The 16,424-nt window shown below is 45.3% G+C and overlaps 1 protein-coding gene across 5 annotated transcripts in view; it reads left to right on the top strand.

Annotated features, from left to right (window-relative positions):
• The window catches only part of RABGAP1 (RAB GTPase activating protein 1), a 545,250-nt gene that overhangs the window by 190,454 nt on the left and 338,372 nt on the right, over positions 1–16,424 (top strand). For all 5 annotated transcript variants that reach the window (XM_029610918.1, XM_029610917.1, XM_029610919.1 and 2 more), the window contains exon 10: positions 6,336–6,505. In XM_029610918.1, coding sequence (XP_029466778.1) covers positions 6,336–6,505 — 170 coding nt within the window. The remainder of the gene's footprint in view (positions 1–6,335; positions 6,506–16,424) is intronic.

Here is a 16,424-nt window from a genome sequence, read left to right as displayed (position 1 = left end):
GGCCTACTAGCTCTGCATGAGTCAGTATATGCAAGATCCTAAAGCAAGTGCAGAAGGGGGACTCCATACCATCCTAGACCTAAGCGCCTTGAACAAGTTTATCAAGAAGGGAAAGTCCAAAATGGTTTCCCTGGGCAACTTAATTCCCTTTCTTTAAATAGGGGGCTGGCTATGCTCTTTTGATCTCAAGGATGCCTCTACACACCCATCGAGATATTCCCCCTTCACAGTCAATATCTGACTTGTGGTGGGAAACCATTACCTCCAGTAACAGTTTCTGTCGTTTGGGCTTGCTTCCGCCCCTCATGTTTTCACAAAATGCCTGGCTATGGTGGCAGCGCATCTACAAAGGCTGTGGACGCACATTTCCCTAGCCGGACTATTGACTTTTCCAAGAATGTAGCTCTGTCAGGAGCAGAGGAGTCCATGCAAATGACCATCCAGATGTTGGAGTTACTAGGGTTCGTCAACTACCCCAAGTCTCACCTCAGCCCACCACCTCAATTGGAGTTTATCAGTGCTCTGCTAGACATGACTCGGGCAAAAGTCTTCCTCCCACAACAATGGGCCACCACCTTGATGGCCATAGTGGAAGAGGTCCATATGAGTCAGCAGACAGCTTGGCACCTGTTGAGATTAATGGGCCACAATGGTACACATTATGCCCTTGGCATGACTTTACATGAGAAGAGCCCAATGGACTCTAAGGTCCCAGTGGCTCTGGGTCACTCAGCAGCTGAGGGACTGCATCCGCATCACTACATTGCTCTAGGACACACTGTCCTGGTAATGGGACAATTCCAAACTGATATGGGGAATCCCTTACCAAATTCCTCAGGTTCAAATTGTCTTAACCACAGATGTATCAACTCTGGGTTGGGGGGGGGGGGGGGCGCTCATGTAGATGGGCTCTGCACCCAGGGTTCTTGATCAGCCCAGGAATGTCCTTCCCAGATACATTTCCGGCACGCTGAGTGATTCGGTACGCTCTATATGGTTTTAGAAATTGGCTGTCCAACAAAGTTGTCCTTGTCCAGACAGTCAATCAAGGGAGGTACAAATTCATACCTTCTGTGTCAGGAGGCCATCCAGCTGAAGAGATGGACAGTCTGTCAGGGGATACTGCTCATATCCACTTACCTGGCTGGCATAGAGAACATGTTGGCAGACAGACTGAGTCCTTGAGGTCCCACGAATGGTTCCTGGACCAGGTAGTAGCAGATCGAATCTTCCGCCTCTGGAGCACTCTGGAGATGGATCTGTTTGCGTTTCCCTGGAACAGGAAGGTGCCATTCTTCTGCTTCATACACAGGATGCAGGGCAAGCTAGCCTCTGATGCCTTTGTCCTTCATTGGAGGCTAGGGTCTTCTGTCATGTTTCCTCCAGTCCCGCTGGTGGAAAAGACTTTGTTGAAGCTCAAGGAGGACAAGATTCTCATAGCCCCCCATTGACTGAGGCAGATTTGGTTTCCACTTTTGTGGGAGCTTTCCATTCGAGAAACAATCAGGCTGGGGGTTTTGTCAGATCTCATCACTCAGGATCAGGGTAGATTGCGCCATTCCAACCTCCAGTTCCTCTTGCTCACTGCTTGGAAGTTGAGAGGCTGATTATGCAACACCTTGGACTCTTGAGAATGTGTCTCATGTCCTTTTGGCTTCAAGGAAGGTTTCCACTAGAAAGTCCTATGGACTGAAGTAGAGGATATTTGCCATTTGGTGTAAGGAAAAAGCCCTAGACTTTCTCCTGCTCCACACAAAAACTGCTTGACTACCTTCCACATCTGACATTGGCCTTAAGACCAACTCAGTCAGGGTACACTTTAGTGTGTTTGCATACCATCACCATGTAGAAGGTAAGCCCATCTCTGTACATCTTTTAGTTTCATGAGGGGTCTGCTTCATTGGAAGCCTCTGATCAGGCCTCCTGCAGTGTCATGGGACCCCTCAGTGTGCTGGTCTCCCAACTGATGAAAGCTTCTTTTGAGCTACTGCACACCTGTGACCTGACCTGGAAGGTTGTGTGTTTTGGTTGTAGTCACTGCAGTGTGCAGGATCAGTGAGGTTCAGGCCTTAGTAATATCCACCTTATACTAAGTTTTATCATGACAGGCTGGTCTCCCGCATTCACTCTAAGTTCTTGCCTAAGGCGGTATCAGAATTCCATCTTAATCAGTTGATCATCCTTCCAAAGTTTTTTGCTAAGCCACACGTCTACCACTGTGAACAAGTCCTGCTCAGTTGAACTGCAGGAGAGCCTTGGCCTTCTGTTGAGCACAGAGAAAAGCCCATAGAAAGTCCACTAAACTTTGTTTCTTTTGATCCAAGTAAGCTGGGGATTGCCATTGCCAAACAGATGCTTTCCAGTTGGCTAGAAGATTACATCTTCTTCTGTTATGCCTAGGCAGGCTTGAATCTAGTGCACCATGTCAAGGATCATTTTGTCCGAACCTTGGTCACATCGGTGGCTCACTTGAGACCTGTCTCCATCTAGGAGATCTGCAAGGTTGTGATATGGAGTTCTCTCCACTCATTCACAACTCGTTACTGCATGGATAGGGATGGCCGATGCAACAGCAGGTTTGACCAGTCTCTTTTAGAACTTGTTTGAGGTGTAGAACTCATCTTTGTCCTTGCCCAGTCTCTATTATTTTTGTTCCAGCTTGCCCCCTTTAGGGTGTATAAGATATGTTACAAAAAAGGCTTGTTGCCAACAAACGTATTGTTGTACTTGTGGCACTGTTTTGTTCCCCCTTTTTTATTGGGAGCTGCCTGTAGCTAGAGATTACCCATGTGTGAGGATTGCCATCCTGCTTGTCCTCTGAGAAAGCAGAGCTGCTTACCTATAACAGGTGTTCTCCGAGGACAGCAAGACGTCAGTCCTCACGATACCCACCCCCTTTCCAACGGAGTGGGTTCTTCACTTTTTTTCTTTTCTTTGCTGAATTACACTGGGGAACAATTTTTAACATAATTCTTGTTGAGTTCGATTTTCCAGCTGTTTTAGACTTAAATAGGCATGCTGATTTCAAAACTGCAGTTAGTTTTCTTCTATCACATCAAGTTTTTTCTCTAGGGCCTGGATTTATCAAAATGTACTAAATATTGCATGCGATAGGAAAAGGGATGTGTTTTATAGTAATAGCGCACTTTGCGATAAACAGCCTATCTTAGCGCTTCACATAGGATCATCTGTGTTGACCTTAAAATGGTCTGCTTCCTTCTTGGTCAGCAACCACAGATACACCAAGTATCCCTGTTTTCTGTGTATGTGGGCCAGCAGAGCTTGTGAGAAGCATTGGGTGCAGTCGAATTGGACTCCAAGATCTGACCTCAAACCTGGTGATCCAAACATTCTACATGAGCCACTTGTTGACAGAACATTATATTCCCACCTCTGCACATAAAACTGGGTCTCCTGAAGCAATTTGTTAAAGCTTTGCCAACTGAAGGAGACTGTTTAAAGTATCTCATTTTGGCATTTCTTAGCTTGTCGTTTGAAAGGATAAAGACCGGTGTGTTTGACGGTCCACAGATTCGGCAGCTCATTAAAGATGAACATTTCATCGGGACGATGTCGGAACTCCAAAAAAAAAATGCTTGGTTGTCATTCAAAAACCTTGTTAAGGACTTTCATGGAAATACACGAGCACAGAATTACACTGAAATTGTCCAGAAACTCTTGGAGAGCTTCAAAATGCTTTATTGCAACATGAGCATCAAGGTGCATTTTCTGCATAGCCATCTTGCTGACTTCCCGAAAAACCTTGCTGCAGTCAGTGATGATCAAGGTAAACGATTCCACTAAGATTTGAAGGTCATGGAAGCACGGTATCAGGGTAGATGGGATGTACATATGATGGCTGACTATTGTTGGAGCATCAGGTGAGATTGTCCACAGATTGAACACTGCCGGAAAAGATATAAGCGTAAATTTTTACCTTAATATGTATGTTTGGTAGAAGAACTTTACTACTTGTACACAATTTGACTTACAGTAACAATATATAACCTTTGTATGAATAAAATAACTCTAAATACACAGTATATTCAGGTAATTTTTCTTTTATTTCCTTTGTATGTACATTTTGTATGATTTTTGGGACAAAGAGAGGGTATCCTGTACCTTAAAAAGTTGACGTGATGGAGAAAAACTGGGGTCATTTTTTGATTCAGATGTCAAAAGTTAGTCAAAAACAAGTGTCAGATCTAACTCAACGAAAATTGTGTTCCCCAGTGTTATCAGACTGAAGTGGTATATTGCATGCCATGGGAATGCTCAGTGAAGCTAGTTCAAAGTTCTAGAAACTTTGACATAAATTTTCCGGGCTGGGCTCCATTGGATGTTGTCAACCATGTGTGAGGACTGACATCCTGTTGTTCTTGAAGTGCACCTGTTACAGGTAAGCAACTCTGTTTTCCATGCCATATGCAACTTGAAACAAAATCTGTTGATTGCTGAAGACCCTTAGTTATTAACTTTGGAAAGATGGCTAAATCCAAAAAGTTCCAAGGGGAAAGCAAGTGGGTTAAATCCATTCTTTCAGATCCAGTGCCTTATGTCTTAGGTAGTTATAAGGCACAAATACATTCACTTAGAGACAACATACTGTGTATTGTCAGAAGGCAATTTACCTAATAAAAAGGCTCTTCCTCAGAATGAATAGGAGCACGGGAGAGAGTGATGCAGCACCACATAAAACAATGAGGTCAATTTTAAAAGCGCTGCTCATGCAAAAATAGACACATTGCATGTATGTGGGCCGTGCGCAAGCAATGCAGATTTTAAAAGCTGCGATTTACACACACCAAAAATATGGGGGCAGGAAAGGGGCAGGGCATGGGCATTCTGGGGCAGGGTCAACACTTAGGTGTGTAACTCCATATTTTAAAACTAGAGGCCACAGTGCGTATAGGCTTGTTAGCCATATTTTACTGGTGCTCCTGATGAGGAGCAAGTCTGTACACCTCAGGTTTTAGGGCTTACAGAACAGGGTAAGGGGTGCAGGATGAAGAACTGTGGGGTGTGCAGGATGAAGAGCCAGAGGGATCTGGAAGTCCTTGATATTGACTGAGCAAGCTGGTGGACTAATTGTAAAAACTAGGAATGTCCCTCACGTGAGCATGTTTTAAAATCCACTTACATACGTGAGTTAAAACCAGCAGAGTCTTATGGACATCCAAATGGCAGATGAAATTTAATGTGGACAAGTGCAAGGTGTTGCATATAGGGAAAAATAACCCTTGCTGTAGTTACACTATGTTAGGTTCCATATTAGGAGCTACCTCCCAGGAAAAAGATCTAGGCATCATAGTGGATAATACTTTAAAATCGTCTGCTCAGTGTGCTGCAGCAGTCAGAAAAGCAAACAGAATGTTGGGAATTATTAGGAAGGGAATGGTTAATAAAACAGAAAATGTCATAATGCCTCTATATCGCTCCATGGTGAGACCGCACCTTGAATACTGTGTACAATTCTGGTCTTCGCATCACAAAAAAGATATAATTGCGATGGAGAAGGTACAGAGAAAGGCAACCAAAATGATAAAGGGGATGGAACAGCTCCCCTATGAGGAAAGGCTGAAGAGCTTAGGGCTGTTCAGCTTGGAGAAGAGACGGCTGAGGGGGGATATGATAGAGGTCTTTAAGATCATGAGAGGTCTTGAACGAGTAGATGTGACTCGGTTATTTACACTTTCGAATAATAGAAGGACTAGGGGCCATTCCATGAAGTTAGCAAGTAGCACATTTAAGACTAATCGGAGGAAATTCTTTTTCACTCAACGCACAATAAAGCTTTGGAATTTGTTGCCAGAGGATGTGGTTAGTGCAGTTAGTGTAGCTGGGTTCAAAAAAGGTTTGGATAAGTTCTTGGAGGAGAAGTTCATTAACTGCTATTAATCAAGTTTACTTAGGGAATAGCCACTGCTATTAATTGCATCAGTAGCATGGGATCTTCTTAGTGTTTGGGTAATTGCCAGGTTCTTGTGGCCTGGTTTGGCCTCTGTTGGAAACAGGATGCTGGGCTTGATGGACCCTTGGTCTGACCCAGCATAGCAATTTCTTATGTTCTTAAGATACATGAAGTAAATTTGCTTGAGTAACTTCTTAAAATTAGAAGCATACTTGCGTGCAGTAAGCATATTTTAAATCATACATATATGCAAGTGTGCACATGATTTAAGATTTCAGTGAATCTCCACTCATGTGCTGATACACGCGTGTATAGTTGCGCGCACACTCTTTTTAAAATCAGCCTGAATGATTCTAACCATAGCCAAGAAAATGAGAATGACATCATCCACAGCAACTGTGAAATTGTTTTTTTTTCTCACTAGACAAAGTACTCTTCATGACTACAGCAGTTGATCTGGTGATTACAGAGGTGCAGGAACCTGTCCGATTTCTTCTGGAAACTAAAGTGAGAGTTTGCTCACCTAATGAGAGACTGTTTTGGCCCTTCAGTAAGAGAAGCTCTACAGAAAACTTTTTCTTAAAACTAAAACAGGTAACTTGTTTTTCTGTTATAATTTAGATTATTTTTTAAGTGTAGTGTGTTGTATACACTGGGTCTTTGCATATAAATATTGCCTCTTTCTGAAGTATCAACCTGGGTTGAGAGTTTATATTTTTGCTCCTTGGAGATTATGCCAAGTTTCCCGCTGACTCTTGTGTCCTTGGGCAAGTCACTTCACTTTCCATTTGTCTCAGGTACAAATGTAGATTATAATATGTACAGTACTTGAATGTAATCTGCTTTGAAGTGTCATGAAAGGTGGAATATAAACTTAAAAAAAATATAGTTTCTATTGGAACCATTGTTTCGTGGACAGGTTGAGCTATTATCTTGGTCGGAATATTTTCTCTAGTTTTCCCTTTCAAACTGTTAAAGAACATTTCTTATATGTTGTATGCTTTCTCTCTATCCAGTGGCATAAATTTTGATTAAGGGCCCCTGAGTGATAATTTTAAAGGTTCCCTAGAGCAAGGTATCCTCCCTTGAAAGATCCAGGGGAAGGGAGGTTTTCAGAGGACAAGCAAGATGTTAGTCCCCATACATGGGTGACATCATTGGATGGAGCCTGGCACAGAACTTTAATCTCAAAGAATCTAGAACTTTCAAACATGCCCTCCTGAGCATACCCTACTGACCATATACAGCTGGAGTCATCACCCTGCCCCCCAGGCAAAGTCCCTCAGTCTTTATTTTCTCGCAGAACCGTGTGTCACGGTTTTCAGCTTTGCTCTCTCCTCACAATTTTTGTAAGTGATTTTTGTGCTAGAGCTGCAGCTGTTTGTTTCCTTTCCTGGGGGTGGGGTGGGGGGGGGGGGGGGGAGAGCTCATCCTGCCCACATTCAAAGGAACTAGCCTCCACGGGCAGGAGCTCTGGATGCCATAGCCGGCGATGGCAGTGCATTCTCCTTGTGAGAGAGAGTGAGTAGGAGCCTGGGCAAGCAATTTATTGCCACACCGGTGCCATGCCCAGTACCAGTCACCTGTACACATCTGTGACCAGCGTACCATTCATCTGATGCATCGATGTCAGAACTGCGTCAGGGACCAGGACTGCCATTGAGTGCCATGGTCACCCTTGACACCAATCGAGGTGCCTGGGTGCCCTCTATCATCGGGGGTGCATGACTGCCCTCGATGCCATAAGGGCTTCTGTGTGTTGTAGGCATCTATAGATGTGGAGTCTTGATGCACTGGAGTCATCTAGTGTCTTGGACCTCGAGGTGGCAGAGTAGCAGCACTGACCTCTAGTGCATCGATGCCCCATCCATGCCCTGGATGCTGTCGAGGTGCGTGAGTCCTCTGATGCCGTCGAGGTGCGTGGCCTTGATGCTGCAGCCGCCCTCGGGGCCGTCTCAGTGCATGGACTAGATGCCATCACAGTGTGGAACTTCCCCGATACCATCGATGCCCTTAGTGCCATTAAGGTGCAGGGCTGCCATGGAGGCCATCGGGAGTGGTGGCCACTGATTCCTTGGTCATCCCCGGGGTGGTCGATCACCGGGGTTCTTGAGAGCCCTCGAGTGCCACTGAAGCCCTCGAGCGACAGGGATTTTGTCCTTGAATGGATTGAGCACCGGGTTGCCACTTACTCTAGCCATCCAAACAAGGTGGTCTGGTGGTGCCCTCGAGGCTTCTTGGTGGTGTCCCGAAAGGACACTGAGGGGCATTGTGCTGTCCTATCACTGGCCTATAGCTATCGGGCACCATGGATGCCGATGATCTCAGGGGCCCTGAGCCGCTGGGATTGGGGGGCATCAGAGGCCCTGCCTGGATTTGTGCACCATTGGTGTTAATGAGCACTAGTGAGGCATCATCAGCCATAGCTGCTGGCGAAGAATGCCATCAAGCTTACAGCATCGACATCCTGGAATGGATAGGTAAGCCGAGGAGAACAGTCGATGGCGTGGCAGTCATCTGTTCCTCTGGGCAGAGCCTCTGCCTGCAGGTGCCCCTGGCATCCTTGGTACCGCCGGTCCATTGATATCTTTGGGCACCAGGGTCTCTAATGGTGCCGCCGGTATGTTGGGATCTGAGGGCGCCATCCTCACTGCCACAGTCGCTTCTAGAAACTTTGACAAAAGTTTTCCGTGCCGGGTTCCATCGGATGATGTCACCCACATGTGAGGACTAACATCCTGCTGTTCTAGGAGAATACCTGTTACAAGTAAACAACTGCGCTGTCAACCTATAAACAGGTTTTGAATACAAACAAAAAACATACTTTGAAATGTCTGTATACAAATGCTAGAAGTAAAAAAAAAATGTGAAAGTTAAAATGTATAACACTGAATGGAGAGGCATCTCAGCGATCTGGTAGAAAGAGGATAACCATTGGGACATTCTGATACCAGAGTAAAAATATCACTATGATAGGATGGATCAAATTGATGGTGTGGTGGGTACTATATGTTAGAGGGCACAGAGTGAAACAGGATAAATGTTTTGCAGGAAACAAAATGCATTGTATATTCTTTATGGATAGAAAGTCCATATGAGAAGTGAAATAGAATAGCAGTGAGGGTGTACTACCTTCGTCCTGGCCAGAATGACCAGACAGATAATGAAATGAACAGAAATTAGGGAAGCTAACAAAATTAGCAACACGGTAATAGGTAATTTAAAGTACCCCTTTATTGACTGGGTAAAAGTCACATTGGGACATGCTAAGAAGGTAAAGTTTCTAGATGAAACAAATGACTGATTCATAGAGCTGATACAAAAACTGACGAGGGGAAGCTATTTTAGACCTAATTCTTAGTGGAAAACAAGATTTGGTGCGAGAGATAACTGCATAGTGGCCACTTGGCATTAGTTTGCATAACATGATCAAATTTAACTTAATAACTAGAGGGAAGGCACTAAGGAAATCTATTGTGATAGCATTTAACTTTCAAAAGGGAAACTATGATAAAATGAGGAAAATGGTTAGGAAAAAACTATAAGGAGCAACTGCAAAGGTTAAGAATTTAATGAGGCATGGATGATGTTTAAAAAATACCACTTGGAAGTTAGACTAGATGTGTTCCACACATTAAAAAATGTGGAAGGTAAACCAAAAGACTGCCAGCATGGTTTAAAGGTGTGAGGCAAGAGAGACTATTCTAGCCAAAAGAACATCTTTCAAATAATGGAAGAGGAATGTAAAAGAAGGAAACAGCATAACCTGACACGGTTGCAAAGCATTGATAAGGAAGACAGACACAATTTGAAAAGAAGCTGGTTGGGGAAGCAAAAACTCCTAATAAAAACTTTTTCAGGTACATTCAAAGCAAAAAAACTGCGAGGGAATCAGTTGGATCATTAGATCAAGGGGTAAAAGGGAATACTAAAGGAGGGCAAGGCCATAACAGAGAGATTAAATTAATTCTTTGCTTCGGTCTTTATTAAGGAAGATGTAAAGCAGATACCCAGGGCAAAATTGATATTTAAAGGTGATGATTCAGAGAAACTGAAACAAATCTGAGTGGATCTGGAAGATGAAATAGGGCAAACTGACAAACCAAATCACCTTGACCAGAAGGTACACATCCCAAGTGCTAAAGGAATTGAAAAATGAAATTGCAGACTTATTAGTAATTGTAAACTATCATTAAAATCAGTTAAAATTCTTCAGGATTGGAAGGTGACCCATATAATGCCAGGTTTTAAAAAGTGCTTTATGGTGAGTCTGATGTTAGTGCTGGGAAAAGTGGTTGAACCTATTATAAAGAACAACATAGATAGTCATGGTTTAATGGGACAAAACCAATGAGGTTTTAGCCATGGGAAGTTTTGCGGTACCAATCAGCTACATTTTTTTGAACTTGTGAATAAACACACATAGTAACATAATGATGGCAAAAAAAGACCAAATGATCCATCTAGTCTGCCCAGCAAGTTTCTTATGGTAGTAACTGCCACTCTGTGCAGGTTACCCTCATGTTTCTGTGGATAAAAGTGAGTCGGATGATATAGTGCAGTGTTTTCCAACTTGGGGGCCTTCAGACCTGATTAGGTATGCCATGGAAAATGCACCACTGCATGATGCTTTGGTCCAAGCCAGCATCTGGGCTCTCTTCTTACCAATTTACAGCCCTAAGAGACACCAGCGATGGCGCTTAAAAGTATGGGAGCTCCTTTTGTAAAACATGTGCAATCATTCATCCTTTTTCTTTGTAACTACAGCAGGAGTTGTGGAGTTTGGTAATTGATGGGCAGCATGTAGGATATGGGTAGCTGGGCTCCTACTTTGTGTATCGTATACAGCACCACCTCATCTCCCGTCTCCTGAGCTTCCCCCTTTGAATCCTTTTACTTCTTAACCCCAGGCTGAGATAGGGAATGTGTGCACTGAGCAATGGATGTGACTTATTCTGAATGTTGGGATCAGCAGCAACAGCAGAGGAGCTCTGACTGCTATATGTTGCAGCCAAAGTAACTAACTGAGTGACCTGGCTGCATCACAGAGATTTCTCTCTTCTACTGCACTTGTACATAGAGGGGACTGCTCTGTTATGATAGTTTCATGTGGATTTCTTTTAAAATTTGAAAGAGAGATTGGTGGGGCTTTCAGTGCTACTTTAGCTATTCTTTTGATCATATGAGTCCACTCTGTCTGCATTGCCTGTCCCATGAAGGTTGATGTGCCACACATTTTTGGTAATGTAGGTGTGTTTTGGGGATGAAAAGATTGGGAAATACTGATAAATAGGTGACTTTTCAAAGGAGTTGTGCGGGTAAATGTAGCATACTATCTTAGCAATTTTCAAAAGCCATTTACACACTGGCATGGTAACTTTCATGGGCACACTTTGGCACATATACATCGGCACATGCCCAGATATGTGGCCATTTTATAAATTGCACATGTAGCCTGACTGCATGCAAATGAGTACCCAATTTTACATAGGCATGTACCTATGTACATAAATCACATTTCTGCTAAATTGGGGAATTTTAAAAAGGTCAAGCGTTCACGCCATTGCCAGTTTCACCAGTTTGTCCACCAGTATGCCCAGTTAACAGCTAGGATCTCCAAACCCCCTTCGTTTGATAGTCTGCACCCACCAGTTACCCCAGAACCTTTAAACTCCTGAGAAATGGCTTTCTTTTTATTTTTAAACTTACACCTCCTTAGCGGAATAAACTTATTTTTTTACTCAGTGCATAATTAAAGTCTGGAATTTATTACCAGGAGATATGGTAAAAGCTGTTAATGCAGCTGGTTTTAAAAAAAGGTTTGTACAAATTCCTGGAAGAAAAGTTCATAAACCATTCTTAAGGTGGACTTGGTTAAATCCACTGTTTATCCCTGGGAGTTCAAGCCCCAGGAGCTCTGTTGTGGGATCCAATCATTAAGGGGAAACAAGACCACTACCGCCTTTCCACTCCTCTCAAAGGTGGAGGAGATGTTAGTGGAGTGGAAAGGCGGTAGTGGTCTTCTGTTTCCTGATGTGTGCCTGAGCTGGAGACCAACATGGAGAAAGGCAACTGACCCAGAATCCTCTGCTATCTTAGCCTTCCTGGCTATATTAACTTCAAATGCCTTACTGAGCCTGACCTGCAGGAATTCCAAGGACACCTGGACAGCAGTTGAAGCTGGTGACACTTTGTGATGCCTAATTATAGGGTCACAAAAGCAGAAGGAAATGGTTGGAACTTCAGGCTATACTATCACTATAGTGGCATCATTTTCAGGGGCATCTGTAAACAGCCTAAGAAATGATAATTGCTCTGACCAACAAGATTCTAACAGAACAAAGGACTAACTAAAGAGTGATGGTAAATGGGCCCCACCTTGGAGAAATAATCAGGGTAGCTTAGGGATAAACTTATCATGCTGTTGACATGACAACCTATGTAAATTATTCTCTGGGTAGTCACGCACTCTTAGAATTTCTAATCTAGTACTATATTGTATAAAAGAAGGATCAGTTCATGTATACAGTGAGATTCTGGTGATCTGTTTGCCAGAGAAAAGGGCATCTAGCATCTCCCAAGAATACTTATATTGCTCAATAAAAATTATACTTTCTACAAAATCTAAGTGTTCTTGTATCCCTGGATATAAGCGTCATACAGCATATTTTGGTGCTTAACATTCCCCTTAATGATTGTATCCCACACCAGAGTCTCCTTGGGCTTGAACTCTAAATGCAGACAAGAGAGCACCTGCTCTATTAAGAAACCTATCCCGGCTCTGTGAAACAGCCTAATGGAGTCATCCGCTGGCCCGTGGAGGCATATCCCCTTCCTCCAAAGATTCCGAGCTGTCTGCATCTCTGGGTACTTTTGTGTCCCCAGTGTCCTCCCATGAGGGCCCTTTCACTTCGATGACTCCTTGCAGCCTCTTTGCTGGAAAAGAACCAGCCTTTCTGGCAGATGCTTGTATGATTTACTTCAGAACTCTGCCTGATCAGAGGCCCTTTCGGTCACAGTGTGGAGATTCTTGTGCCTGCACAATTGGGTGGCAGATTCTTGGTCCAAAACCTGTTTGGGTAAAGTTGCTGTTTTAATAATTATGTATGTATTTTTTTTTTTTTTGTAAGCTGCTATTAATGTTCCCATTGAACATGTGGGTTCCAAGAATTGTTTAAATAAGTAAATAAGAACAGGTGAGGATCTGGACCAGTTGGTAATGAAGTTAGGAGATCGCCTGCTGGAGGATAAGGGCCTCTCATTTTATAGAGCTGGCAGTGGTTGGGGACAATTTTGCACCTCCAGGCTTTCCAGGCACCTCCTGCTATCCTCTCCACTTTCTCGGTTCCAAGAGGTCGGGGCTAGTCCTTTTATAGCACCAGAGACAGGCTGATGCCGATCTTTCCGCAGGAGCCACCAGGTCTTTCTCAGAAAATTCAGCGGGTTGTCTCGCTCTGGACTCCTGTAGGGGACCGCCTGCAGGAGTTCTACAGGGAGTGGACCACATAACTTCTGATCAGTGATGTTAATTGTTTGCTTCTGTTATGCACTGGATCTGCATCAGCCCATTCAAGACGTTTTTATAGTATCACCCTGTTCTGATCTAGCCAAGCAGCGGGTGGTTTGCGAGACCTTGCTGAAGCTGCAACTCTCGCAGTGTCCGAATGGAGCCAAGATTGTTGTTCCATTTACTATGTGGTGTCCAACATGGGACGGATCTTTTCGACTTATCTTGGATCTCTAAGAGGTGAATCACAGTTTGCGGGTTCTCTGTTCTTGCCACTGTGCGTTGGGAAGAATTAAGGTTTCTCACAGGACAAGCAGGATGGTTGTCCTCACAAATGGGTGACATCGAGGATGGAGCCCACCACGGAAAACTTCTGTCAAAGTTTAAACAGAACTTTGACTGGCCCCTACTGGGCATGCCCAGCAAGGCACTGACCCTGCAGCCAGCAGGGGTCTCCCTTCAGTCTTCTTTTTTCCGCGCAGCAGTTGCCACGCGGTGAAAGGAGCTCTCTAACCACGTTCCTGACAGGAATTTGGAAATTAATTTCCTAAGAAAATTTGCCCCTCAGGGGTCTCCCTTCGACAAATTTTTAGTCATCTTACGGAACCCGGTAAGTTTTTTGCCTTTTTCCATCGACTACCGTCGAATTTGGCCCTTGAGGCCTGTTGGCACTTACCGATCCCCAGCCTAAATTTTGGCTTCAGGCCATGGCAACGGGGTTCCGCCGTTGTCCGGATTGTACCCGGACTATGTCCATCACAGACCCCCACAGGGTTTGTGTGATGTGTTTGGGTAGTGAGCATGATGTCCTGACTTGCACCACATGTGCCTTAATGACACCCAAGGGTCGCAAAGCCAGGATGGAGAAGATGGGGCTCCTCTTCCATGCACCCACCCCAACGCCATCGATAGCATCGACGTCATCGGAACCGGCACCGTCGAAGTTGTACCATCATCGTCAACCCTCCGGTGACCGTCCGCCATCGATCGCTTCTCGGCCGTCGACTCCCGTCCCTTCCCCGGATGGGCGAGGGGATCGGAAGGAAAAGCACCGCTATCGACGGCACAAATCTCGGCCTGTCGAGGATCCACAGCCATCGACCTCTGCTCAAGCCGAGCCACCGACAAAGAAGCCGCGAACAGACCGGACACCCTCCACGTCTCGTTCGCAGGCATCGAGGAAACCCTCACCCTCCCGGGGTGCGGGGGCCGTGATCCCACCGGTTACGGTGGTCCCTCCGGCCCTGCCTTAGCCTCCCTCTCCCGTCGAGCCGGGTATGGTTACCCCTGGTCTCCGGGCAGAACTGGACCGGCTGGTCCAGGAGGCCATCGAGAAAGCGATGAAGAAATTGCAACCTCCATCGGCACCGTCTCTGGCACCGGTTCCAGTGCCGCCCCCGGCACCGACACCGGCACCGGCTTCGCCACCGAGGAGGGAACCGACCACCGAGCCGTTGATACAAGCGCTAGCACCGCTACTGAGCCGCATGGAGGCGCTCATGACGGCCCTTCCATCGGTGATTCTAGTGCCATCGACAACACCACCGTCTCCGACTGGATTTTCATCGGCAGGAGAAACACCGTTCCGGATTCCTCCTTCCGGGGTGGTTCCATCGGTGCCTTCTGGTATATCTCCACCGATATATCCTTTGGTTCCATCCATTCCACGCCAGGCACCGATTCCATCGACAGCACCGAAGCCATCGATGCCATTTCTGGTTCCACCTACGGCACCGATTCCACCTCGGTTTCCATCGATGCCTTTAGAGCCTCAGCCAGGTCCATCAGGGTTACAAACCCCACTTGATCCCTATGATACCTGGGGTGATGATGATGATACATCTTCTGACACGGATTTGCCTTCGCCTCCATCTCCTACAGAGAGTAGAAAAAGATCTCCTCCTGAGGATCTCTCTTTCATTAATTTTGTGAAAGAGATGTCAGAAGTTGTACCTTTTCAACTACAATCTGAAGCTGATGACAGACACCAGATGATGGAACTCCTTCAATTTCTGGATGCTCCAAAAATCATCGCTTCCATCCCTATACACCAGGTGTTTTTGGATCTGCTCAAGAAAAACTGGGAATCTCCTTCATCAGTGTCCCCAGTTAACAAAAAAGCTGACTCCACCTACCTTGTCCAGTCAGCACCAGGTTTCCAAAAACCTCAACTGGATCATCGCTCTGTTGTGGTTGAGTCCGTGCAGAAGAAGGCCAAGCGTCTTAAGCCACACTCTTCTACCCCGCCTACCAGGGACAACAAGTTCCTAGATAGTGTTGGACGGAAAGTCTATCATGGAGCTATGTTGATTTCACGCATAGCTTCATATCAACTTTATATGACTCAGTACAACAGAGCCATCCTTAAGCAGATGCAAGACTATGCTGACACGTTACCAGACCAATACCAACCGCAGCTTCAAGCCCTTCTTCACAAGGGATTTGAGGCAGGGAAGCACGAGATTAGGACTGCCTACGACATATTCGATGCTTCCACAAAAGTTTCAGCCACAGCCATCTCAGCCAGACGTTGGGCTTGGTTAAAATCATCCAACCTTCGCCCAGAGGTTCAGGATCGTCTTGCTGATTTACCCTGCTTAGGCGATAATTTGTTTGGAGAGCAAATTCAGCAGATTGTGGCGGAGTTGAAAGACCACCATGAGACGTTGAAACAACTCTCCTCTGTCCCACCTGAGCTGACCTCCAAGCAACCGCAAAAGAAAGACTCTAAGAAGTCATTCTTTCGACCACGCCGTTATTATCCTCCATCGGCCAGGCCTCGTCCAGCTCGATCCTCTACTAGGCCTCAGCCGCGTCAGCCTAGGAAACAAAGGCCTACTGTAGCCCCTCCTCCTGGGCCTGCGGCTGGCCTTTGACTCCCCTGTAGGGAACACATGCCAAACCCCTCTTCCGGACATCCCTGTAGGAGGTCGACTGTACCATTTTTTACAACCTTGGTTGCAGATCACCTCAGATCAGTGGGTGCTAACAATTATCGCACAGGGT

This window comes from Rhinatrema bivittatum, chromosome 8 (genome assembly GCF_901001135.1).
Source record: "Rhinatrema bivittatum chromosome 8, aRhiBiv1.1, whole genome shotgun sequence".
Classification (NCBI taxonomy): domain Eukaryota; kingdom Metazoa; phylum Chordata; class Amphibia; order Gymnophiona; family Rhinatrematidae; genus Rhinatrema; species Rhinatrema bivittatum.
The sequence above is the reverse complement of the archived record's forward strand: the minus strand, read 5'-3'. Positions and strand labels throughout refer to the sequence as shown.